The 27,362-nt window shown below is 35.3% G+C and overlaps 1 protein-coding gene across 1 annotated transcript in view; it reads left to right on the top strand.

Moving 5' to 3' along the window:
- Positions 1–8,380: 8,380 nt before the first annotated feature.
- LOC149082525 (adenosine receptor A2b-like) overlaps positions 8,381–27,362 on the top strand; it is a 64,728-nt gene continuing 45,746 nt past the window's right edge. Inside the window, exon 1 of the mRNA XM_089236879.1 lies at positions 8,381–8,540. Within this exon, the coding sequence (XP_089093005.1) occupies positions 8,447–8,540 (94 nt within the window). The 5' untranslated portion in view covers positions 8,381–8,446. The remainder of the gene's footprint in view (positions 8,541–27,362) is intronic.

Below are 27,362 nucleotides of genomic sequence, written 5' to 3'. Positions count from 1 at the left end.
AAAACATTTTGTAAGACGAAACAGCAGTTGGCTTTTCACCACGAACTTCCCAGATGTGACATTTTTTTTCCCTGTCATGATGACGTCATAACAACAGAATGTGATGATGAGGAAACGGCGTGACCATACATCCGTATTTCTCCGAACATTCCCGTTTATTTACGAGATTTTGGTCGTTCGCCTCCTCCTGACAACATCTGTTTTATCTCGATGAACAGATTTTAGCAGATGGTCTGGGCCGACCTGGGCCATGCTGAAAAATGTATATGTTGTGGACCTAAGGTGACGTTTATTTCTGTGTAAGGCTTGTTATCGTGCTGCCATCTGTAATCGATTTCTCAAAGTATGAGTGAAGTGAAATGATTTAATAGTTCTACCGTAGTGTAGGCCTGTTACTCTCTGTGGAGAGACTTTTGTGCAAAAAAATGTTGCGTTATTTCACGTATTTTCACCGAAACCAACTCGCAGTTGCATATTATTGAAATCAAGGATAAATAATCACTTTCCGAACCTCGTAAATTATAACAATTCCCGCTATATGTCATACTTAGAGGTTTTACTTTGTGGAATCCATTTTATTCCACTGGAATTCGCAGAACTCTCCTTGGTCGGCTGAAGTTGGTTTTCTGTGGTTCCCAACTTCAAGGCGCGAATGCGAGCCGATCTCCCCGTTAAAAAGTCTCGCCACAGAGAGCAGCAGGCCTACAACGTTACAAATATTCAATCATTACACTTCACTCACAATTTGAAGTGTAGATGGCAGCACTGAAATATCATACACAACACTAGCTACACACTCAGACTGTTAGGTGTACACACTCACTTTGTTCCAGACTCTGCCACGAAGCTGGGCTGGAAGAGATCTCGGCAACGGGATAAGTCCGGTGGCAGAGACCCTGGCGTTCATTCATTCATGCAGAACTCTCCTTCATTACCCATGGTCTGCAATTTTTAGTGATTTTAGCAGTAATTGGTCACTTTTCTCACCTCTGGCATCATTTTTGGTGATAATTGGCGATGTTCCGTATTTTACCGTATTGGGGATCCTAATATGCAGTAAAACCTCTCTATAATGGACACTCATGGGACCAAAAGTTTTGTTAGCTAATTGGGAAGGTACGATATACAGCAGTGTTGGTGGTCTGCAGGTCCGAGACCACTGTATTGGTCCGCGTACCAGTAGATCCCCTGTCCGGTGGAAAAGGGATTCAAGGTCACTTCACTCCCGGTTAGTGGACGCTTCCAATAGCGGACAGTAAAATCAGACAAAATAACTTTTTTTTCAAATTGTAATTTATTCATTTTCTGTCATAAACAGAGAATTTGTCATATTCAACTAAGATTATGCTGAATCCCAAGCTCGTGTTGGTAAATAATTAATTACTTAAATCAACTGAACGTAATCATGGTCCTGGGTAGTTAATTCGATTGGTAATGTTGGCTTTGTCTGTTGATAACATATGATGAAAGCCAACATTACAAGACGGATAATTTTGTTATGAATGCTTTTATTTTCTTTACTATTATTTCAATCTAATTGTTATTGCAAAATACGTGTAGTGCACGTATCATATACAGTTAAAATGATTAATTGGTTCAATGAAGAAAAAGGTTATAGATTTTTCCATATTTATGAGACTTTCCAACGTTATTTACGAATTATGCTTAATCACCGATAAAAAATGTAGTGAAATTTAATCACACTATTAGTGATTATGCATCACCAGTGTATCACGTTTACACATTTACAGTGACATATACAAATTGCGACGGAAGTCAAATGTCGTATAAAAGTGAAAGTCGTATGAACGAGGTTCCACTGTATCTCTTAACGGACACTCCCCGTAAGTGGACACCATTTTTGATCCCATCGTTTTGCGTTATCGAGAGGTTATACTGTAGTACATATGTGCATCCCATACACATTCAGATATTTTCAAACATTTCAGAGATAGTAATACAAACAAAAAATGCATACATCAGATTACCCAGTCACATATGACCAGTCATCAGACATGCAACACACTGCCATAGATCTATACAATAACTACTGGGTGATTCAAAACTCAACGTACAAACTTTTAGAGAGGTAGAAAAGATAAAAACATGAAACACAGTATCACATAGGAATGTATCACAGTAATAATAAAAAAAATGTAAAAGTGCATAACTCTGTGGATGATACGAATTTTGAGCACTTGTTGGGAAACTTAATGCGTACACGTACTGCCATCATGTAATGTATCGCCAAATAAAGAGTTTATCCACCCATTATTGGCTTGTCATTTCTGCATCTTCGTTTATCCTTCAGCTGATCAGGTTGGGTTTTCCAGTCATACTATTTTTTTGTGTGTTTTCTATCGCCCCTAAAAGTTTGTACGTTGAGTTTTAAATCAGCTTGTATAAAGGTTATTGAATTCTGTTCACAATTTCAGTCTATTCCGTATCAGGGATTTGCTTCGAGTAATAGGCGGTGAGTAATCTGATAAAATTGAAGTTGAAGATCTGCGTGAGTCTGGCGATGGGCTAGCAAAAGGTCTAGTCTGACTACACGATATATGCATATTTGCCTGCATAAAATTTATTAGGTTTTCTATCTTTTTGGTGAGGACTTTCGATCTAATTCTTGTTTCTTCCATAAAATGGATTTAACTGTGGAAAATGAGCATCACTAGCGTACGGGCACAGTGCGAAATAGTGCAGTAGGTCCCTATTACCGCCACAATTACAGAATTTGTTGTTGGAAAGTCTGAAGAGTTTTAGATAAGTTGAAAATGGGCCGTGTTATAAAAGAAAAATTGTCTTTAGAAGTGACCAGTGACTTCATTCTCAATCTGAACTTGTAGAGCTACCTCATGAATATTTACTCGATTGTCCAAGTCATTTCATTCCCTTTCTGATTTTTTCCTAGGTCAATCTTCTAATATTGTTTTAGTAAAGGATTTCGGTAATGGAAAATCAGTTAGTAATGGAAATTTAGCATCACTCAGGCTGTTGCGTCAGCAGCATCATTGTCGAAGTAACAAAAATTGAATCTTCAAAAAGCTCGTTTGAAAATTATTTTTTGCCTTTGAAATCATTGTTCCAAATGATTTAAATCATCCCCATAACTATGTTTTAATTTATTGAATGTATAAGGCCGAGATTGCACTATAAAAATTTTAGTAAAAAGTTCTCTTATAAGACTTGAAAAATGCAACCGTTAAGCGTATCGGTTACATTCGAGTGAATTTAACTAATAGGCTTATTAGTTTTTTTTTTCCTTTCACGTTCTATAAATCATTTTTTAACAAACTTAATCCCGGCCAAAGAATAAAACAGTTTTGGATTCTGTATAAAACATTCTTGCAAATGAATTTATATAACCATTTTCGATAATTTTGAAAAAAATTCGGTATTTGAACTTAGTCAGTTGCCTTAATAATATAAGGAATCAGGAAGAGAAATAAAAGTAAAAAAAGTGAAAAGTTAATCCAAATCTTAATTCGGCCGATGAAATATTATTTTACAAGACACTAATATTATTGCAAAATACTAATATTATTGCAAGATACTAATATTATTTAGTATCTTGTAGTTAAGGGACCATTCAAGTATTACGTCAGCAAAGTTTTAGTCATTTTTGACAGAACATTCCCAGATAATTTAAATGATCCGTGGCATAATTACGGATCACTCGAGTGATGCATTGCACAGTTCCAAAGCACTTAAGCGGCCCGGACACATTTCCAGAGCACTTGAAGGATCCGTGAAACATTTAGAGATCACTGAAGTGGCTCTGTAAGGGATTTATCATTGGGAAGAATGTTAGTTCAGGTGCCCACAAAAGTGGTCGGCTGAAGTTGGTTTTCTGTGGTTCCCAACTTCAATGCGCGAATGCGAGCCGATCTCCCCGTTAAAAAGTCTCGCCACAGAGAGCAACAGGCCTACAACGTTACAAATATTCAATCATTACACTTCACTCACAATTTGAAGTATAGATGGCAGCACTGAAATATCCTAGACAACACCAGCTACACACTCAGACTGTTAGGTGTACACACTCACTTTGTTCCAGACTCTGCCACGAAGCTGGGCTGGAAGAGATCTCGGCAACGGGATAAGTCCGGTCGCTGAGACCCTGGCGTTCATTCATTCATGCAGAACTCTCCTTCATTACCCATGGTCTGCAATTTTTAGTGATTTTAGCAGTAATTGGTCACTTTTCTCACCTCTGGCATCATTTTTGGTGATAATTGGCGATGTTCCGTATTTTACCGTATTGGGGATCCTAATATGCAGTAAAACCTCTCTATAATGGACACTCATGGGACCAAAAGTTTTGTTAGCTAATTGGGAAGGTACGATATACAGCAGTGTTGGTGGTCTGCAGGTCCGAGACCACTGTATTGGTCCGCGTACCAGTAGATCCCCTGTCCGGTGGAAAAGGGATTCAAGGTCACTTCACTCCCGGTTAGTGGACGCTTCCAATAGCGGACAGTAAAATCAGACAAAATAACTTTTTTTTCAAATTGTAATTTATTCATTTTCTGTCATAAACAGAGAATTTGTCATATTCAACTAAGATTATGCTGAATCCCAAGCTCGTGTTGGTAAATAATTAATTACTTAAATCAACTGAACGTAATCATGGTCCTGGGTAGTTAATTCGATTGGTAATGTTGGCTTTGTCTTGTTGGCTACTACTTTACCGGACACCAACTCCGGTGATATATCACCATACGGTAATTGCCGCGTGGTCATATATCACCATACGGCAATTTTCAAGAAGAGGAGTTGGGTGGGAAATGAAGGCTCTATCCATCGGTGGTCGCCCCAAGCTCGGTAGGTAAAGACCTTACTTCTAACGTTCTATGCCCGAATTCGAACCCATGGACCTGGATGATAACAGTCATAGCGGCAGACGAGCATCCTAGCACGGCGCCACTCGGGCCCAGGTGCCCACAAACTAGCGAAAGATTTTCCTCGTTTTTGGCGCACCGAGTAAGATCAGCACCTAGAGATAGAAGGCCTCCGCAGTCTGCTTGTGACGTCAGTAAGTAGTCCATTTTCCCTCAGAATATTCAGGAGAAAAAATTCCCTGCTCGAGCCAGTATCATCGTTCTGAGGAAAAGAAATGATCGGGCTCAGAATCGACGATTTCTATGCCCCACATCCAATCACTATGCGGTATTTGTGAGTAAATGAGGAAAATTCAACGCCAAAATAAGAAGAAACGAAATAGGATGCAGTGTTTCAAAATTTGGCAAACTTGCTGGGTAGTCTGAATGACGTTTATGGCAAACAGTGCAGAGACCTTCTATCTCTAGGAGCTGCTGGTAAGATGCCATTAAGAATATTTCATATTTTCGTAATGGTTGCTTGATGATGTAAGCATCATCCGAACCCCTCTTCCCCCCTTGTCATCAAAAATCAGCAAATCGGAAACACCCCCCCCCCCATCAATGCTGACGCAATACTTGAATGACCCCTAAGTTAAAAGCCATTAACTTAATTGCAAGATACACAGAAAACTGGATGTTGTGTGAAGATGCTTATTTTTTTTGGAAAGATGGTTGTAAATTTCTTTTTTTGAAAAGGAAAGAAAAATTGATCTCCGCCTCTGCCGGGAATCGAACCTAGTTTTCGAACCCCTCTTTTCTTTCCTAAAGAAAAATTCGACGTTTCCAAAAAGTAAGCATCAAGCATCTTCACGCAACATTACAATTTTCTGTATATCTTGCATAAGAAAATGGAGAGCGATATCATGCCATATTAAAGTAATTCAATTCTTCAAACGGATTTGGTATAAACTTGATGTCATTGAATTACATTTGTTCAAATGAATTTGATGAAATAAGGAAAGAACTATTTTCGAAAGCTCTTATTTAAAAAAAGAAAAAAGGTGTGTCCCTTAAAATATGGGTCATATGGTCATTAGTGAGTGTAGAATAACGCACAAAAAAAACAAAAAAACCACATGAATGCCGAGAGCTGCTTTTCTGTAACTAAAGATGATTTTCAACGTTGGAAGATATCAATTACGCTCAACTGCAGGGCCTGCGCCAGGCACGAAGCGACGATGCGACCGCCTAAGGGGGCATGATTGCATGGGCGGCATTTTTTATGGCAGATTTATTATGTGATAGTGTTTTCAAATTCGAAGCTTTTTACACATCGAAATAATTTTGAAGGGAAAGTGCGAGTGGATAAATAAGAACAGGTAAATACAGTAATTTTCAGTGTTGAAATGCTATTCAATGCTTAATTTATCTCAACACCTTGTTTCTTGTACTTCCAAAAAATGCCACCTATCTCTGGAGAAGCTGGTTTCTGAAAAAAAAAAAAAATTAGGCCTTTTTCCTATTTTTTTGTTAAGGATTTTTTAGCTCTTTATGAGCATATTTTTGCAGTTAACTTTCTTTTTTTTAGTTGAATCCCCCCCCCCCTCCCCCCTCCAGCTCAAGTTTGGATTCCTTGTCCATCTTCTGAAGAATGTCTCTTTCAGCGAACACCATAATAGAATCTCTATTGTGGTGCTGTTTCAGCTCCGGAATGTCCCATTCCTCTGGACGCTGCCAATTTTTATATATTTTTATCTGTTCTTTATATCAGGGGTTTCCAATGTAAAGTTTCTCGCGGAACCCTTGGTGATGACAGTGAGACTGTTTTACAGAACGCGAACAAACTCTTGAATATTTATTCACAAAAATTGAAACTTTGCCTCGTTTTAATTTACACAAACAATTTCCATGTTTTTAAGACAAAAAAAAATTTAATTGGTCGAATTTGTAGAGCGGAAACCAGTCGACCAATTGAAATTTTTTCTTGTCTTAAAAACGTGGCAATTTTTTGTATAAATTTTGAATATTTATCTATAAGCATGTGTCCCTACTGCCGTCACAACAACATCATAGCCCTACGGCAAAATGAAAGAAGGCCTAGGCAGCACCTCTTAATTTAAATATTTGTTATCATAAATCATTGTGCCAGATCTTATCGTTGATGCTCCTATTCAACAGAGGTTCCTGCATGGCCTCTTCAGGATGCACGGAGAGGGGGGGGGGGCATGATGAGAACCGAGATGCTCGCGGCAAGAAGGAAAAGCTTTATTCTTACATCTAATGTGCCCTTTAACTGGTTTTTTTTTCCAGATAGTGCGCACATAGTCTTTTACTTCACATGCACAGACCTGTTTCCCTACACACAGAATTTCGATATCTGTGCGGAATGACAAAATAACATGCTGCCTTATACAACATACGGAATTTTTTTCTACTCAGCAAAAAATCTCTGTGTACACGGAAGCATTCATTCTCAGACTCAAAACCTCCATATTTTGTAAATTTTTTGCCAATGAAAAAATGGCACCTTTCTTATAGGCACTTTTGTCCATAACCAATAAAACGGGTAAAAATAAAATTTCATCAGCAAAAATATGTCTTCTAGAAAATATTGAAAACAATCATATAGCGCAACAGTATTATATTATAAATGAGAAAAACATCAATGATTCATAACCCTTTGCGCCACCTATAAAATCAAACTGTAACGATTCTTTGATTGGAATTTGCGACATGATTTTGATTAGTTTAGCGCATGAAAAAAGCAATATGATATGGTATTAGTTATTATTTTATAAACAATTATATTAGTTAAATTATCAAGTTTGTCTCGAATTTTTAACAGGAGAGGTCACTTTTTGAAGGAGAGGTCAAAAAGGGAAATTTTCGCACCCTCTGGTTCTGTGCACGGGGCATCAGACCCGCTTGCTCTCCCCCCCTAGTTGCGGCCCCGAGTGATAGCATTCAACACTTTTTGTTACCATTATCAAGAGTTTTTGATTTTTTTTATGAAAGTTGGTTTCCTTATATTGATGAATAGGATGATTTGAATTGTGTGGATAATTCGTTATCAGGTTTTTGCTAATAGCAATTTTATGCATTTTTCTTTTGTTATAATATTTCTTATAAGTTTATATTTCTATTTTTTTATAATTAGATTAATTATAACAAAAGTATACGGCTAGGAAACAAATAAATTATATATTTTATTATATTATATGTAGGCTGTACTGTATACGGAACTATTACTATTATCTTAAGTAAGGCGTGCACCAAGAAGAAATCCTTGCAGCAAAGAGCGAATAGTTTCTACGTAGTAACTAATTCGGTTAAGAGGATGAGATCTATCGGAACTGTCTCGGGAATAAGTCCACATTTCTTCGGAACTTGACCTTGAAGGAAACTAGCGGCTTCGGATCAGTGGTTGAAGAGTATCACTATTGACCAATCAAAAAGCGAGACGACAGCGTGACGTCACAAAGTGCTCTCGGTGTTCCGAAAAGGATTTCTGTGATCACAGCGCTCGCAAATTTCGAAATGATTGCAAGAAGCGGCAACTCACGAGTAGCAAGATGCCTGGAAATTCACGGAATTTCGGAAAAACAACTAAATATTTCCAGTGAATGCTTTTTCACTTACATACGTTTCGCCTGAGGGATAAACAAGTTAAATTATTTTGCATTTTTTACATAAATATGCTTCCAGTCCTCCAAACTGGTAAGACACAATCATTATTTCTCATAAAATTATTATTACAATCACCAAACATGCAATTGAATCGAATGAAAAAAATAACTTTAAAATAGATTGATATATTTTGTCATCTCTTGAAATATAGTGTTGTAATTCTCTAAATTAATACGCTTTCACTGAATTGATTATTTAATGAGTGGAAATATTCAAATTTTCTGTTGCGTGTGTGTGGATTATTGTTTCATATTGAAAATATTTAATAATTACGATTCAATAATATCATTGTCATTCGAAATTTCAGTGTTAGAATATATCTAGGTTAAATTTTCAGAGTATTTTCCCCTCTATTCGTCTAGAACTAGTAATGGGGTATTTTTGCATACATTTTTTGATTTAATGTCTTCTTTTGCCTTAAATTTTTACGAAGAAAATTTTTTTTTCAGATAACATTCCTTTCGAATAAATTTCAATATTAAAACGACGAAACAAAATTTTATGTAATTTTCGAGAATCATTAATACAAATACAAATACAAATACAACGCCACAACAGGCAAAATGCCCCACGAGGTGGCTGAGAAAAAGATGCCCATAAAAATATGGATGTCATATACTTCAAAAATACAGCAACCCAATTCAAAAATTCAATTAACAAAAATTATAAACAATATATACACATGATAAAATATTATACAACGCCCATAAAGAATACTTATGGTTGTCTTATTCTAAGAATGGATAGCTTCTCGATTTACCCCAACATGTTTATCGTATTTCTTTTTAAACATGTCAATTGTGTTACAATATACTACCTCCGGGGGTAAGCTATATAAAATAAGCTAATAAAAAGAAAAAAACTTTTTTGGAGAAAAATTCAATCATAAATTATGAGAAAAAAAAATGAATCGGAACAAAAATTTACCAAATATAGACGATTTTTCAAAACTGAAATTACATTACACAACAATATTATTTAAGAAAATGTCATTGTAAAAAGAGGCATTATATATATATATCTTTGTATCAAAAGGTAGCTATATCATCAGGTGCCACCAAAAATTTATGCTGTTGGCATTTATTTTGAATTGGCGTTGTTAGTACCACCATAAAATGCATATTTATAAGTATTTCCAAAATATTCTAATCGATTACTCGATGAATAAACTTCAGTTATATGTTTGAGACGGTTTCAAATGTTTGTGAAACAGTTTTTTTGCATTGCACTTTCGTGTACTACACAGAAAGTAGCTTCATGGCAATTTTTTCAATATTTTCGGAGATTCGATAGTGCAAAATACCGATGTAAAGCGAACTAATACTGGTGAGGATTTTGAAAAATGTATTGAAGGTGAGTTTGAGTGAAATTTAAAGAATATCGTTTTTTAGTGGTTTCAAAGTGTCCTCAAAAGATATCGTTATAAAGTGGTTTATCGTGGATATCGTTGTATCGAGAGGAATGTAGTATCAGACTATAGATAGTTTCAAACAAGATTCGAAAAAATATCGTTATGTGTGTACAGGGATTTACCATTATACCGAGTATCGTTGCTGCGAAGTTTTACTGTAACTTATTATTTATTTAAGTTTTATGTAAATAAATAATTGAAGTATAAAAAATAATATTTCCCATTTTTTAAATTAAGTTTTATTGAACCTCTTGTTTGGCCATTATGCCTTCAAGCAACATGGTTTTCTTATATTGTTTTAGCAAACGCGTTTTATATTTTGAACTCGTTTTGGCATTGATGCTTATAAGCAACACCTGAACATACGATTTTTACTTAAGAGATGGTCACGAAGTTTCTATAATAACCAACGGAATGGCTCAAAAGTACACGTCTCCTATTTCTTGACAATCCAAGCAAGAACGATTTTTGACCCTCGCATTTTGGAATGTATTAAAATGCGTGGAGGAGACATATATTGCTGTGCATTCTTCAACTATGATAGAAAAGTAAGTTGGCAAGCAATAAATGAAATTTTTCTAACTATTCAAATCTATGTAAAGCATATAAATACAGGGTGTTCATTCTCTATTATGCAGCGTGTTTCCTGAACACTCTGTATAATGGAATGGGTGAGTGCAACATCCCATATTTTTTTAAATATTGACAATAATTTTTTTTGTCATGTAATAGCATTCACGTACCCCATTTGCTTAAATAATATCTCAAAAATTTTCTCCTCTGAAATTTTCTAAATTTCAATATTTGCCAATGGAGGGGTTAAATTATTACAGTAAAACCTGTCTTAAACGGAATCTGTATTAAGAGGTAACCTGTTTTTAACGGGAAAAAATCGTGGTCTCGTGATTTATATATATAAATGCCCAAATACACACTAAAAAACCTGGATTAAACGGAACCTGTCTAACGCGGAAACGGAAAGGAAAATTTCACACAAACACTTCGACTGTTTCTTACCCAACTGACAAAAGAATCTTACAAAATATTAGTTTTTCTATAAAAAAATTTTAATGCAATGACTGCTTGCCTATGCGAGTTCTACTTCACCCACCCTTACATTTATAAAAACCGTTACCGTATTTGATGCTGTGGTTTTTGAAAAGCCACATGTAGGGGAAACAGTTGCTTTCGGGAAAATTGTAACACCACTTTTTGGTAAAGCAGGCTTTTCTATCTGAGAAATCAGTGTAATGGTTAGATTTACAAATGATATAGAATGACTTTCAAAATTGTGCGAAAGCCGCTTTCCGTGATTGCAAGTGTTGAGCACGGCAGGAATTAGATGGAAGCGATCGGGGTTGGGGCAATTGCTCGGGCGTCAAAATTTAGGAGGTGGCAATTTTTTTCGTGGGAAAATCATCGAGTTTTACAGTGGTCGGGGTAGCGAAATCATGTAGCTGCCAGCCCCCCCCCCCCCCACAAAAATCCTAGTTTTATCCCTGATACTGAGGATTACATAAATATAGACGACAATGTGCAATCTGAACCTGACACGACAGATTTTGACACCCTCATTGAAAATTTCATAGAAAGTAAAAAAAAAAACGTAAATGTAGTCATTTCAGATGAGAACAACACAGTGTGGGGTGACGTTTCATACAGCTGCCGTGCAAACCTAAACATTTAGTAATTATGGAGTTTATACAACGTGATCATCGCGTACTGCCAACAGATCTTTATGATCAGTCCAGGGAACTTGTTAGTAGACATCCAGGCCCGAACCGGGCAGTCAGAAGCTAGCTCTCTAACTACTGGACTGCCAGCAAGCAATGCGCATTGCTTTATTTTATGTACATTTAAATCAATTAGTTTATTTCCGAGATTTATTTTCATTATGCTGCACTTCAATTACATACGAGATCGTTACAATAATTTTACATATAACGTCGATTGAACCTATATTAAGCGGAAACCTGTGTTCAACGGAAAAAAATCTCAGTCCCTGGCGATTCCGTTGAACACAGGTTTTACTGTATTTATTTATAATGTATTGTTACTATTATTTATTATTTAAAATGTTTATAGTTTTTTAACGATGCCATATTTTTATAAGACAATATTTTTCTCTATCAGGAGAAGAAAAACCCTGAAATACACATATTTCAGCATTTTTACCTTCCTCATTTCTTGAATATCTCTCAGACTTTTACTCACTATACTCTCGCAAGATACCTTAATTCTAAACATTCCACTCAGTGAAACCTGTCTTGGTTGGATGCGTATGATTCTATTTGAATTTGTCCAAACCAGAAACGTATCCAATATACCTAGTACAATAAAAATGGAATAACCTTGATCATAAACGTTCCAGAATTTGTTGCAACCGAATCGTAAAATTTTAGGGAGATTGGATTTCCGTTTGCATATTCTTGTCGGTAAAAAACGGAGAAAAATTTACACTTCATTGCATTCTCAACCAACTAGAAAAAAGTATTATTTTCAAGTGCTGTAGAGACACATGGATTGAAATTTAAAAGTCGAGCAGAGGATAAGAAAGGGGTTCTTAACTTATGGGTCGCGACTCAAACTTAGGTCTCAGGGGCTCTTCAGATAGGTCGTAAGAGAGAGAATTTCTACTTACAATCCAGGATTAATGAAAAACATTTCCTAATGAATGAAATTATTCCTAATGAAATAATTCTAGAATTAATGGGAAATGACTCAAAAATTTCAAAAATCAATGAAAGATAATTATAAATTAAAGAGAGAAATAATTCAAAATTTAATTAAACATAATCGGAAGTCAAAGAGAGAAATAATTCCAGAACTGGCATACAGTAACTCAAGAATTAATGAAAAATAATTCTGAAATTAATGAAAAATAATTCTGAAATTAGTGAAAAATAACTGGAAATTATAAAGAGTAATATGTAATTCCAGAATTTGCGAAAAAAATAATTTTAGAATACTTTTAATGATTGTGATGTACAATTCAACAACCTTCGTTTCCCGTTTGGTGGCAGGCACTATCGGTCCACCTGTTGAGGCAGACTTTTGACTAGGTTTTACTATGTACGAAAACTAAACATTTTGCTAATCAGAGATATTTAACAGCAATTTTCAAATTAAAAATAGCCGATGGGTCGCAAATTTGATCATGTTGTTGATTTTGGGTCCGACTAAAAAAGGTTAAGAACCCCTGTGATAAGATGACATGGGCCTCTGTAATGACAAAGTTAAACATCACATAAAATGATTAATAATTATATTAATGGTTAATTTATTCATAAAATGATTAATAATTATGATGTCTGTATGATACAGGGCGTTTATAGTTAAGGTTCCCGTACTCTGCTGATCCGTATACAGCCAAAAAAGGAAAGTTGCGAAAGAACTTCCCCGTTTAAAAATTCCAATATCTCAGCGATTATTGCACTTAGAAATGTGGATTTTTTTTTTTTTTTTTTTTTTTGTTGGCATCAGGAGACACAGGGTAAAAACTTTCTAATTGGATTTTTGGACGCAAGGCATATTGAGGCATTTTTAAAGAACTCAGAATATCTTCGATAAATTTGGATTTGTCTAAATGACCAAGAATTTCATGAACCTGATGCTCCGTATACATGCTCATCTTTTGTGAGTATTCAATTTAATTTAAACAAATAAAATCTGATTAAATGGATTTACTTGGTGACCTTCGAGATCTATAAGTCCGAAGACTGATAAAAACGGAGATTTTCCAAGGCGAATTGGTAAATGCCCCAAATACGCTTGTAAGCGTTTCCATTTCGGACTTTTACCAAGTCAAAGTCCCCGTTTCTAATGAATAAATTAACCATTATGAAAATTCCACACTATCATTAATTAACATTGATAATTATATTTATTTAATAATTATATTTATTTAACAATTATATTTATTTAATAATTATATTTATTTAATAATTAACTCTTGAATTAATCGACCACCTAGAACTCAATTCTTCCTTACGCTAACGAAATAATGATCACTTATCATTTATTAATTGATTGATTTAAACTTCAAACCATTCGGAGAAAATTAATTAATTTGAGCAGTTAAAATCCGTCTTCAATGAACCAATTGACCATAGATGATCTTGATGATTATTGATGGTCGGAATAGATTAATTAGGTAATTAATAATGATTATAATCAGGAGTAAACAATTTTAACAATTGTTTAATTAATGTCAGCAACTAATAAGTCCATGGCAGTTAATTTATTTATTTCCTTACAATTACTAAGTAACGATAATTATTGATTAATTAGGAACTAATGAGTTCACAGTGGTTGTCGTTTACTCATTAAAAACGGGCTTCGATTTCGTAACTGTCCGAAATGGAAACGTTTACAAGGGTATTTCGGGCATTTAACCCCCCCCCCCCCCACCTCGGAAACCTAGGTTTTACCAATCTTTTCAGGCTTTTACCGTAATATTTAGACTTTTTTCCGAAGATAAATAAAACACTGAAATATGTTATTTCAGTCATTTCTGTGAACATTAATTTTACATGTATGAAAAATGATTCACATTCATTGAAATTTTAAGACTGGCTTATAAGTATTTGAAAGGAATAAAAACAATAACAGATGAAATTTAAAAAAAAATTAAGGAATAAAATAAAGGCGAATGGAATGTTGAACAAATTTGTCATTTACCGCCGCCTTTGAAGATATTTATTAGAACTGATTTCCAATAATAAATAGACTTAATTGAAAAAGCTCAACAGCCTAGGTTCTCCATAAACTGCGCCAATTAAAAAAACTCAAAGACTTGGAGAGAGGAAAAATATCAATGAAAAACGGCCGAAAAAAAAATTGTAGTTGTTTTAATTTGGATTCAAAGTATGAAAACTTTCTAATTTTCCCACCAAACAGGTTCAATGAAAATATGACAAATAAAAGGATTAGATATTTATATAAAATGAGTGACTTGAAATTAAACTTCAAAGGCATTAAAGGTTGTGAAAAAACCAATTCCTGCATATATGTATATGTGGATGGATTTTCTCATCTCATTTTTACAATTTTCTTTTCTCAGTTTAATTATTTTCTCTTCTTTCTTTTATAATTTCCTTTTCTCATTTTCGTAATTTTCTTTCCACATTTTCATAATTTTCTTTTCTTTTTTATATAATTTTCTTTTTTTCATTTTTATATAATTTTCTTTTTTTCATTTTTATATAATTTTCTTTTTTCCATTTTCATATAATTTTCTTTTTTCCATTTTCATATAATTTTCTTTTTTTCATTTTTATATAATTTCTTTTCTTTTATCAATTTATATATATAACTTCTTTTCTCATTTATATAATTTTCTTTTTCATTTTCATATATTTTTCTTTTTTCATTTTCATATAATTTTCTTTTTTCATTTTCATATAATTTTCTTTTTTCATTTTCATATAATTTTCTTTTTTCATTTTCATATAATTTTCTTTTTTCATTTTCATATAATTTTCTTTTTTCATTTTCATATAATTTTCTTTTTTCATTTTCATATAATTTTCTTTTCTTTCTTTCATAGTTTTTCTTTCTTTTGTAGATTTCTTTACCCATTTTTATTTTGTTTCTTATATTTAATTTTATTTCTTGTAATTTCCTTTCTAGATTTTATCATTTTCTTTTCCCATTTTTTTAAAATTTTCTTCTCTCATTTCTGTAACTTTCTTTTCTAGTTCCTATAAGTTTCTTCTCTCATTTTTATTATTATATCTTTTTTTCACTTGAGGTTATTTATTTGTTGTTATTATGATTGGCGTCTACGATTAGCAATATTTATGGCAAGAATTAGTGACATCTCATACTTATGACCCCCAAATTTCCCGTATTCCCTCTCCATTAAACATGGTCACCCTTAATCATAAAGAAAAAAAAACAACTTCATTGCAAACTATTTAATTGTAACTAATTACATTTTTCGTCGTGAAAGGTCTTGAAAACTTCAACCTGGGTTGTAATGACAACACGGTTATAATGACAAAAATTCGCTGAATCTTCGATGTCGTTATAACCGAGTTTTACTGTATATCCACTAATTACGAGAATTAAAATCCGTGGGCGCTGAAATAATTAAGGAAAAGTAAAACAAATATGAATGCCAATTAACTCATAATTACTTAACTTATAACTACTTGGAAAATGTTTACCTAATAGCTACAATTTTTCTAAATGACGATAGAGATTACAGAAAAAATTAATAATAGCATGAATAATATGCAATATACATTAAAAAAACCGCATATAAAAATAGAAAGCAATTTTTATGAGTGGATCAATAACAGGACGCGCATATGATATGTAGTAAACGATAACAAGGCCAACCTAGAGATATAAAAACGTTTCCTTTTAGTAGTTTCTTTCGATGATATCGAGGCATTTTTTGTTGGTTTACTTTTTTTCCAGGACACAATGGAATATGTCTTCATAAAAAAAATATTAAAAAAATGGAAAGTGATTCATTTTCTCTCTCTCTTGCTTCGTATTCGTGCTCCTGACAGGTAATGGGTAAAAAAGGGAGGGCAAACAAAACACACTAGTTTATTTCTGTGTACTTTTATACCACGAAATTGGGAGAATTCTCGTGAACGACGTTTTACGAAAACATGAACTATATTTAATATTTATATCGTCATTACTACTACTATTACTATTACCAAACGGGCGTAACGTTCTCGTATTTAATATTGACGTTTTTATTCGGCCTCCCTCCTGCGTGAAGATATTATATCCTGGTTTATCGATGATTTAATTATGAAGTCTATTTTTGAGATTATATTATTCATATCTTTATATTTTGGCGTATCATTGAGGGGTTAAGGGAATTGGGGGGAATTTTTTCTCAATGTGTAAAGGTCCGAATAGATGCCGTATAGTGCGAATTCGAATGGGTAATGTGTGTGTTCGTGTGTTGACTAATCTATTCTTTTTTTAAAAACAATCTGTTATCCGTGCTCCGCTCGTGCGGTGATCATAGAAATCCTTCCTTTAAGACCCCTTTAACGTTTGAGTTCTGAAAAATCCCTTCTTATATTGACTCTCCAAATCTCATATTCATAGCTTCAACGGTTTCTGCTCGGTTATGATTTCCCCACATAACTTTAAACCTCATGACTCCCGTTAGAGATTTAATTTCGAAAAATTCCACCTCAGTGAGTCTCTACATTATAAAATAAAACTTCTTTTAAGAAATTTGGAGACACCGAGACTCTGCAATGGCAGCAGACTCTGCGTGAAGAAATTGCACAATTACATCATCGAAGCACCGATTCTAACTGGATGTGCCAAAGGAGAGACGTCTTCATTCCACGTAAATCCCAATTATCACTGAAGAAATGCCATTCACTTTCAAGCGATTACAGTTCCCGATTCATTTAGCTTTTGCCATGACAATCAACAAAGCGCAAGGCCAGTTATTAGCAGTGGCAGGTATCAACCTACTTGAGTCCTGTTTTTCACACGGACAGCTTTACGTCGCGTGTTGGTAATCCCAAAAATTTGGCATCTACACACCAGATGGAAAAACAAGAAATATTGTGTATCCACAAGCGACTGCCTGAAGTTTTTAATTAAAATATTTTAAAATAAAAGTAATTTTTTCTTACTTGATGCAGAATTTTTTTCTATTAAGAAATAATTAATAAGCTATACATATATACATTTTTTTTTACGGGGCGGGCAACGTCTCACCGGGTATCAGCTAGTCTATATATATATAAAATTGATTTTCTGTGTGTGTGTTCTCTATACAAATCTACAATTGTTCAATCCTCCCATAAATTGAAGAAACCCCGGGCAGCACCGGGTATTATAGCTAGTTATGAAATAAAACTACTGACCAAATTTCATGTTTATAGTTTCAGCAGTTTTGGCTCGGCGATGATGAATGAATCAGTAACTCAGAACATGCTATTATACTACGTATATACAGGATGCATAGGTAACAGAGCGTATGGTATTTCACTGGTGAACCGTTTATCTTAGAGGCATACTTCATATTAGAAAAAGTATCCAAATAACGTGTTGATTTCAGATACATCATTCTTGTTGCAAGGAAAATCCAGGAGATATTATCAACGACTTTGCAAGTACAAAAAAAAGAGCAGAGAGAGAATTTCAATGTCCATGCTTAGAAATGTTCACATCATAGTTCTGCCTTAGATTAATTACTTCTGAAATTTTAAGTTTCATTTTTTTAAAATTTTTAGATTCAATATCGAGTAAAATATAGTTATAAGGACCGGAGGGGGTGGGGGAACCAAAACCATTCAAGTGCTTAGAGGCCGTCAAATCTTAATCCGGCACTGGCTTTACCACAACCAATTCCTGCTGTTGGCTCAAGCATTTTACACTACTTTTGTCCCACTTTTTATCTTAGGACAAAGTAATTCGTTTTCTTTTTGGAATTACCGGTGCTATTTCATCTATGTATGCGTTTTTCCAAAACACCTTGATAGTTCAACATAAACATTTTGTATATTCTGAATCGGTGGCTTTACAATTTGGTACTTACTTAAACTAAAACACACACTGTATTTTTTGCACAAACGGAAGTTTGACTACAAGAAAACACGTGTGTTTAACAGGGATTATGAAACAGCAGACTTGCTGCAACATAGCGGCGGAAAGTGGAGCTCTATTGAAAGTGGGCTTTTTCCTGACTAGTGAAACGGCCTGGTGGAATCGTCGGCTGCTGTACGAATCTGAAGCAATCAGCTCGTAGCGGATGTTTCAATCATTTTACTTTTAGGGCAAAGTAACATCTGTGGGGCCAAAGTAGCCCGTGTTTATGGTAGTTGATTACTTTGAAAACCCGTTCTTCATTTGAAACTTTAACTATGAAATTGAAATTAAAATCAGATTATTCATAAATGATCAACTGTTATCTCTCGGTTCGTATCACTATAGTGGATTATTAATCAACTATCCGATTCATTAATAATCTAATAATTTTATAATTTAATTCATTCTAATCTAATAATTTAATTCATTCTAATCTAATAATTTAATTCATTCTAATCTAATAATTTAATTCATTCTAATCTAATAATTTAATTCATTCTAATCTAATAATTTAATTCATTCTAATCTAATAATTTAATTCATTCTAATCTAATAATTTAATTCATTCTAATCTAATAATTTAATTCATTCTAATCTAATAATTTTCAATTCACAACTAAAGTTTTAGATGAAGAAAGTTTTTCATAAATATCTTTTTCAAATGGTAATTGATTCACATCATCAATGGATATCATCAATTCGAGGGAGAATCTAGCTCATATTTCGAGGTTGGGAAACCAAAAGTGATCCAGAAAATCACATGAACGTGTAGCCTCCCGTTAGAGCAGCAATCGATAACTTTGTAGAGATACATACACATTCACATTCTCTTCGAGTATTCGAAAACAATATGCGCTATACGTAGCAATGGGCCATATCGAAAAATCTGAACACACATTGATGTAATTCATATGCACATGTTCTGGTTAGGAGAAGGGATGGCCAACATATGGCCGCGGATTACACCGCGGGCAGCATGCGACCAGTGTTAGAAAAGGAGTTAGGATACTTAGCGAAACCTACTAAACATCGATTAATCAATTTTTCTCCCAAATGATGTAAATTCAGTATGTAAAACTTTGTGAAGAAGATGCTCTTCGGGAAGAAGATACCCTTGCCTGACACGTGCATGTCACATGCAAGTGGTTAAAACTTCTTCAAATACGCTTTCCCTTCCTTATGCGACAACAAACGTTTTCGTATGGATTTTCTCTTATTGTAACACCATTCGTTCCAAAATCCAAGCGTTTCCCAATTTAGTACCGTACTTATTTGGAGTGTGGGTTCTTACAAAATTTACATCATTTTGCTACTACCTCCTCCTTCCATCCAGAACATGGCCCGCCGCTCTGTCTCAACGAAGAAATATAAGCAGGTCGTCAAAGACCTGAACCATGCTGGAAAAGATTGGCCGTGTGTGTGTGTCCGTCGCTGCCGGAAGACCAGCCACAGACCTCCTTCCCACTCCCCCACGTGACACCCCACCCAATGTGTTAGAGCAGTGGTTCTCAACCGGCCTCCTAGTGGTACTAGGATACTTCAAGGGGGGTCACAGAAGAAAATTTATAAAGGGGCCATGACAGGTGGTTTGGAGGGTTGCAGAAGAAAAATTAAGGTGTGAAGAAATAATGATTTTATATTAGTGACAGAATATTTTATATAACACTTACAGAATCCAACAAAACCATCCACAAAACCAGAGCCGTCTTGGGACTCACCCAGTCCTCACATTCCCCCCGTCCTCTATATAAAATTATAGTGTGAAAAACAAAAAATGATGAATACCATATCAGTCCCCGGGCTGCAGCTCTGTCAGTCCCACTCTTGTGAGAGTTCATGCCCGGGGGGTCTTATGTCCATAAGTGATCCCACCTTATGATATTTTGTACAGAGCAATAAATTTTGAAAATAAGTAGGAAATATGTAGGCTGTTTATTTCCGGCTAAGTATGGGACTACCATAGCATCAATTTGCCTAAGGAGCGCATGATGTTGAGACGGTCCTGGATAAAATTCGAATTAGCGGGGAGCTCAATAAATTCTAGGCCAGCGGACTGGAGGCCAATCTTATTTGCAAAATTTTCATTCAGTATAAATTCACTAAAAAAATCAATTCAATACGCATAAAGGATCTTGCTTCTAGATGAAAGTCGAAGACTCTGGGTAAGACAGGGGAGCCACGGGCAAAAAAATATGCTTCAAAGGGGGCCACGGGCAAAAAAGGTTAAGAAACGCTGTGTTAGAGTATAGTTTAATACATTTTCAAAAATTACATCGTTTTGATACTATCAAAGAGGTAACGAAATTTCATTCGAATTTTTTATGTATCATCCTTCCAGGGCCATTTTGTAAAACTTGTCACTAAAATAACGTAAAATGTCATCTCGCCCTATGTTGAAATTCTTTTTCCCCCAAGACCATCGAAAGCAATACTTTTCATCTTTATTTTCAAGCTGTTCCCTTGAATTCACACTCACTAAACTTTCACAATTTTGATTTCTCCATTTCGATAAGGACGGTGTCCGATAGCATATTCTTAATAATTCATGTCTATAAGCGATTCCTATTATTAAAGAGAAAAGAAAAAAAAAACCTCGCTGAAAAATGTTTCTCTTACTTCTCCGATTCTTCGAAATAAACTTTTTCAAGAAATTCCAAAGAAATCCGATGCGGATAAGCAGGGACAGGACATTTCCCATTGAAATTCCGGAAATAGTAAAATAAATGCAGGAGCAAGAAATATTGAATATGGAACAGAGAGTATCGCATTTCTCAAAATTTATACGGTATTAAATTTTTTATTTTTTTGATCGATCAGAAAAAAATATATAGTTATCGTAGAATTTTTATATTTTATCATTCAAGGAACTATTGCTTTCTCTATTGTACTCTCTTAGCATTTTGTCTTCTTCGTAAACGCAGGATTAATAGGAATTCTTATTTGTCCCAATTAGAACTTTCTCTTTTGAACTCTCACTAATTAATCCACTCCGTGATCCCAAATTTTAATTTTTTCCCTCCTAACATTCTACATTGATTAAAAAAAAAATAGAGCCCCCCCCCCCCGCATGAATTTTTGATTAATATTAAATTAATTTACATGGTGTCGGATACATTTGTAAAGAGCAATAGTTATCTTTTCGTCATGAAGAAAAACGTCCATCGGTGATGAATGTTGGAATTTTCTTTTTAAATTGAAAAATATATATAGAGGAATATATAATTAACATTTTTTTCCATATGTCTGCACTTTTTACCATCCTCACTTTGAAATATTGAAGCCAGATGGCAGCTTGAGCCAGCGTAATAGGACGAAGCAAGCACAACTCTTATGACATAAATGAGTTAGGATCCACACATACACCCAGAACACACACATTCAGGCATGTACCGATTTATTAGAAATTCCGCAGGGGAATGTGTACGAAGTGCATGCATGGTTAAGTGCAGTAGCAGTAGTATTAACTGCACTGTGTGCAAGCTTTAAATCATTCTTATGACCTATGAATCAATTTTTTGTAGAACCATGACTTCCAAGCACAAGAAGTCTAACCCCATGAGTGATCGGATATTCTTGATGACAAGTTGGAGTAAATTTTTATGAAATTTTCCTGGTAGAGTTTTAGTTTTTTTTCCTGGAATTTAAGATTGAAATACACTAACCCGCTGCTCTGACATGTATTCAGTTCGTTCGAGATCAGGATGCATGGAGATGAATTTGATACCTGAAGAAAGTTGAGTAACTCACTGTCGTGTTGCCACAATTAAGCTTTTTCATCAATATTAATACAAGAACCAAGCTTGACACACGATGAATTCCAAGCAGACGAGTTTGGTAACCAAAGGTAGCTGAATAACTCATTGTCGTGTTGTCACAATTCCACTTTTTACTAACATTAGTCCAAGAACCGAGCTTGATACGCGTTAAATTCTATGCAGAGAAGTTTGGTAATCAAAGAAAGCTGAATAGCAGTGTAGAAATTGATCAATTGTCGTTTGGTCACAATTCAAATATTTTAAGAATACTGACCCAAGAACCAAGCTTGATGCAAGAGAAAGCCGCAAAGCCACTCAAGTTATTTTATCAACACCATTTACGTCACGGCATCAACACCAGTACGGAACAAATCAGCTCCTGTATGAATAGATTTACCGTGGTGTAATCAAAATTATATAATGCAGTGGCTCTCAACCTGGGTCAGTTTGGTCCTTCCCTCCAACACAGGGGTGCGGACGAAAATGAAGCAGAAGGGGGAAGCCATAACATGTCGTTCAGCGAATCACTCAGAAAAAAAAAAGAATACTTCATGTAAAGAAATGAAGTTTTTTAGTGAAATGAAACAAAACAGTGGAATTCAACAAAACTGCTCCTAGAACTAATCTTAATGACATATAAGGATTGCTAGAGGGATCCCATGTTCATGGGGAGGGGGGGGGGGAAAACCACGATAAGGTCTGTCACTATACTTTTTTGTGAGTGAGCGTATAAAAATGTAAGCTGTTGCTTCCAGGTAACTACGGATCTCCCAGAACACCATTTTACCCGGGATCATGATGTTGAAATGGCTCTGCATAGTACCAGGACAAGAGACGAGAGAGAAGCGCAAGGAATTTTTGCCCCAGGGATCCAGAGACCGACCTTATTTATAAAATGTTTTGTTCACTATAAATTTACCGAAAAAACCCATTTGAATAAGTAGAAAAGATATGAATCCGGGATGAGACTAAGAGGCAAACTTTACAAGACGGGAGGGGGGAATGCAACAGGAAGAAATATAGACGAAAGGTGGCCATGGACGGAAAGTGTTAAGATGGTCTGCATAACATTCCAAAAAAAAAAGTATAAAATAATATCATTAGAAAGTGTAAGTGCATCTTCCTACTGGGTTGTGTGATAAATAAATAAATCATTCTAATCAATCTAATTAGGAAAAAACGAAACCGAAATATTCCTTATCTTCATTGTCTTTAAAGCGTCATCTGTTGGTTAGAAATAATCAGCGATTTATTATTTGTGGTAGAACGATTAAACAAACCTAAAAAAAAGTTTTAAAATGAAATTTTAAAGCAAGATTTTGTAAATATGATTTTAAAAGTATATGTTTCTCAAAACAATTTTTGCTAAATAAGTTCATTTTAATGTTCAACGTTTGATAAAAGATATTATTATCAGATACTGAAGTAAAACTAAAGTAATAAGTTGCTAATAATTGCTAATTTTCCTATTTATTAACGTCTGTGTGTGATAACACAGCGCTTCTTCGTTGAAATTGGCCATGGTGCAATCAAAATGATGTATTGCAGTGTGGTTCCCAAACTTTTTTTTTCAGTTAAGGAGCACTAGGCGAACAGTTAATAGGGACGCCGATAGTCACACTCATTAACATTCGGTTTGAATGACCATACGTCCCGATCTTAACATAAATGTCCCGTTTTTAGGAAACAAGCGTAATTTTATTAAATATATTTTTACTTAGTTAAAATGCACGTTTCCTGAACAGGCAACGTTTTTTTTTTCTTGTGCTAATTTTTATTTTGTCGTAAGAAAGCTCGATAATTTTATCTATTCTTTTTCGAGGAGTTGCTTCATATCTGAGGGTTTTCGCAATTTTATCTGAAAGGATGTGGTCCAGATGGCAGAATTTATGGGATGATGAGGAAACCAAGGATAGGGTAAGGATAGTTTCATATCTACAGACAAGTACTGTGTCTTGTCGGACTCGGCGTACATGTACATTCTTTAACATAAAATGTCTGTCTACGCCTGCCCAGCCACGGTACGTAGATAGTATGAATATGTTCATTGGCTTTATGTTACAGCAGGCTTTCCGTGTCTGTAGATGTGATCCACCCTTATTCACCTAGTTTTGCCTAGGGTTAAGCTGAAACCAGTGGAATGAGTCAGAGAAAAGATTCTGTTTCTCTCACCCGAATGTCCGTTCCCGACCTTCCTCGAACGGTTTAAAAAAAAGCCACGTCAAACATCTATGCAAGGCTGTTGCCAGTCCTCTTCATTACGCAACTGCCTATTCGCACACAGCACACATGCTAATTGTATGTGGTGAAATCGAGGGTAGAATTAATAATGAAGTGGTACCGCAGGATGGCGAGAGACCGGCGATCATCCAAGACTGGGGGATCTCAAGAAACTTCTTGAGAAAAATCTGGATCAAGTTCATGGTAAATGACCTCCAGTTGCTAGGAGAGAGAACAGATCCACCCCCTCCCCATCAAAACGAATAAGGCATCAACCGTTGCTGCCCCCCCCCCCTCCTCCCAAGTAACGTTGCCAAAGCATGGAGATGCAGAGCAAATGCGATCAAATAGCATGGAATGACTGGTTCCATTTCAAACTTTACAAGGCTGTTGCGCGGTTTAAAAAAAGGGCGGAGCGCACATAAAACTATGGCAACATTCCAAATTGGAATCGTGTGAGTTCATCGTGATTCGATGATGCAAAGCCGACTTAACGCATGAACGCAACTCGGGAAGAAAAATCTCCGGAAATATTTGCCCGCTGGTTGAATAAATGCAGAATTTATTTCAGAAATGAAACCTCCAATGTTTGCTCCGATACATTTTATCATATTAAAAGCATTTGCCTTCGCTGAAGAGGATAGCTCCCAGTTTGACTAACCTAGTATGAATGTAAATTTTTTAAACACTTTTGGGCAAATTATATATTTCTTTTCCAACTCCTTCGCGATCACCAAGAAATCTTTGGTGGAGCACAGTTTGGCAACCATGGATCTAGAAAAGTGGATTTGATGTCATACGGCTCCTTTGCAATATTGGGACATTCGGAGGCACCACGGGTAAAAATCCAATGGAAGGGATATGAAAGGCAACATTCTTTTCTTTCAAACCGACCCAACTCCGATCTATCGCCAAAGGCAGATTCCTACCGAATGAGTTGTGCTGAAAGTATGCCTTAGCGTGAGTGCATATCTAGTGTTATGAGTGAAATTTTAGTGCTGCCACCTTTTTCACATTAGGAATGAAATGCAATGACTGAATATCTGTACCGTTGTTGGTCTGTTTCCTCTCTGCGAAGACGGGGTGACCACAGAGAGCTGTGATAAAAGTTATAGCTGTGAAGGAATAAAACTTTATAGTTAAATATGGCGGGTAAAAGGTGTGACTACTTTCAGAGAATGCAGTAGAATTGTTCATAGAATCAGGGCAATCTAACACTACGGACTCATCCGGGCTATAGGCAAAGAGTTCCAACGGTTAATTTAAAGCTATAAATAAATCCTTGACTTATTACAAGACAGTATATTTCCAATACCGATGCTTCTGTTGTAACACCAATAAAAAACTTCACAGATTATGATTGTGCGGAACCCTAGAATTGCTCTTACGAAACACAAGTTGGAAACCAATGCTATGGGAATTCGGGGCAACAGAGATCTGATACTATGATGTTCGAGCGTCAGTTCATTTTTATGTAAACTGTACTTCAAGCGAAGTTCGGGGATGCAGAAACATTACTTTGCCCTTTCTGTGATCCCCACCCTAAACCACCTGACATGGCTCTTCCTTTCATCTGATTTTAAATCATGCCTCCCCCAGAAAATATATCGAGACCGCAAGGTAAGGGGGGGTCATGTGATCCCAGAGTGAAAACCATTGATATCTAAAGCAGGAGTGCACAAACTTTCTGAACACGGGCCAATTATTCATCACTGCAACCATCGCGGGGCCAGAATCTGGTATATATAGGGTAACAATATGACCCAGGTTTCATGGGGCATTTCTTTCAAACCGATCACAACTCTGGTCTATCACCATGAGCAATTTACTGAGTATAACTTATTTATATAGTGAGTTGTGTCGGATGTGTGCATGTGTACCTAATAGTGTGTGTGAGTATCTAGTATTGTATGAGAATTTTCAGTGCTGCCACTTATATTTCAAATTGTGAGTGGAGTGTAGCCTAATAATTTAACGATCGGCTCGCATTCACGCCTCTAAGTTAGAAACCACAAAAAACTAGCCGCCCACCACTGTGCCGCATGTGAGGATCGAACCAGGGTCCTTAAAATACCCACACGACCAACCGCACAGCAGCTACGGGGCATCACTGTCATTCTCCCTATCTCGACCTTGTTCATAAAAAATTCCGTTTCTTCTCGTATTATTTAAGAACATTTTTGGCGATAATTGGCGAGTGTCCCATATTTTTCCAGATAAGATTCCGATTGACAACATTTATTTTTACAGAAATAAAGTCAGATAAAGTATACAGTGAACCCTCGATAAAACGATACTTCTTTTATCAGGAAAAATTATCGTTGTAGAGGGATCATCGTTATATCAAGATGTAGCATTATCATCAAGTGCCGACAATTTATGCTGTTGTTGGCATCTCTTCTTCATTGGCGTTGTTAGTAATCACCATAAAATGCAGCATATAAGCACTTAATCGGCAGTAAAAAAATTGATTAGTTGATGAATAAAATTCTGTTGGTTGTTGCACCCTGTAAAGTGGTTTCCTTGCTGCACTGTTGTGTACTACACAGAAAAAAAATCTTTACGACTACTTAACATTTTCGGAGGTTAGATAGTGGGAAATACAGATGCTAAAATAAACGCTTTCGAAAGAACAATACCGGTGAGGAATTAAAAAACATAATGAAGATGATTTTGAGTGAAATATATAAAGAATATCGTTATAGCAGTTTTACAATCTCCTCAAAAAATATCGTTATAGAACGACTTATCATAGTAAAGGATAGCGTTTCATCGAGTTTAACACTAGGCTATAGGCAATTCCGAACAAGATTCGGAAAAAATATCGTTGTAAAGGGATTTATCGTTACATCGAGTATCGTTGTTGCGAGGTTTCACTGTATA

Source organism: Pholcus phalangioides, unplaced genomic scaffold (genome assembly GCF_987345545.1).
Source record: "Pholcus phalangioides strain wild (caught in Gottingen) unplaced genomic scaffold, Ppha-v1.0 ptg000009l_1, whole genome shotgun sequence".
Lineage (NCBI taxonomy): Eukaryota > Metazoa > Arthropoda > Arachnida > Araneae > Pholcidae > Pholcus > Pholcus phalangioides.
Note: the sequence above shows the minus strand (reverse complement) of the source record. Positions and strands in the feature narration are given on the sequence as shown.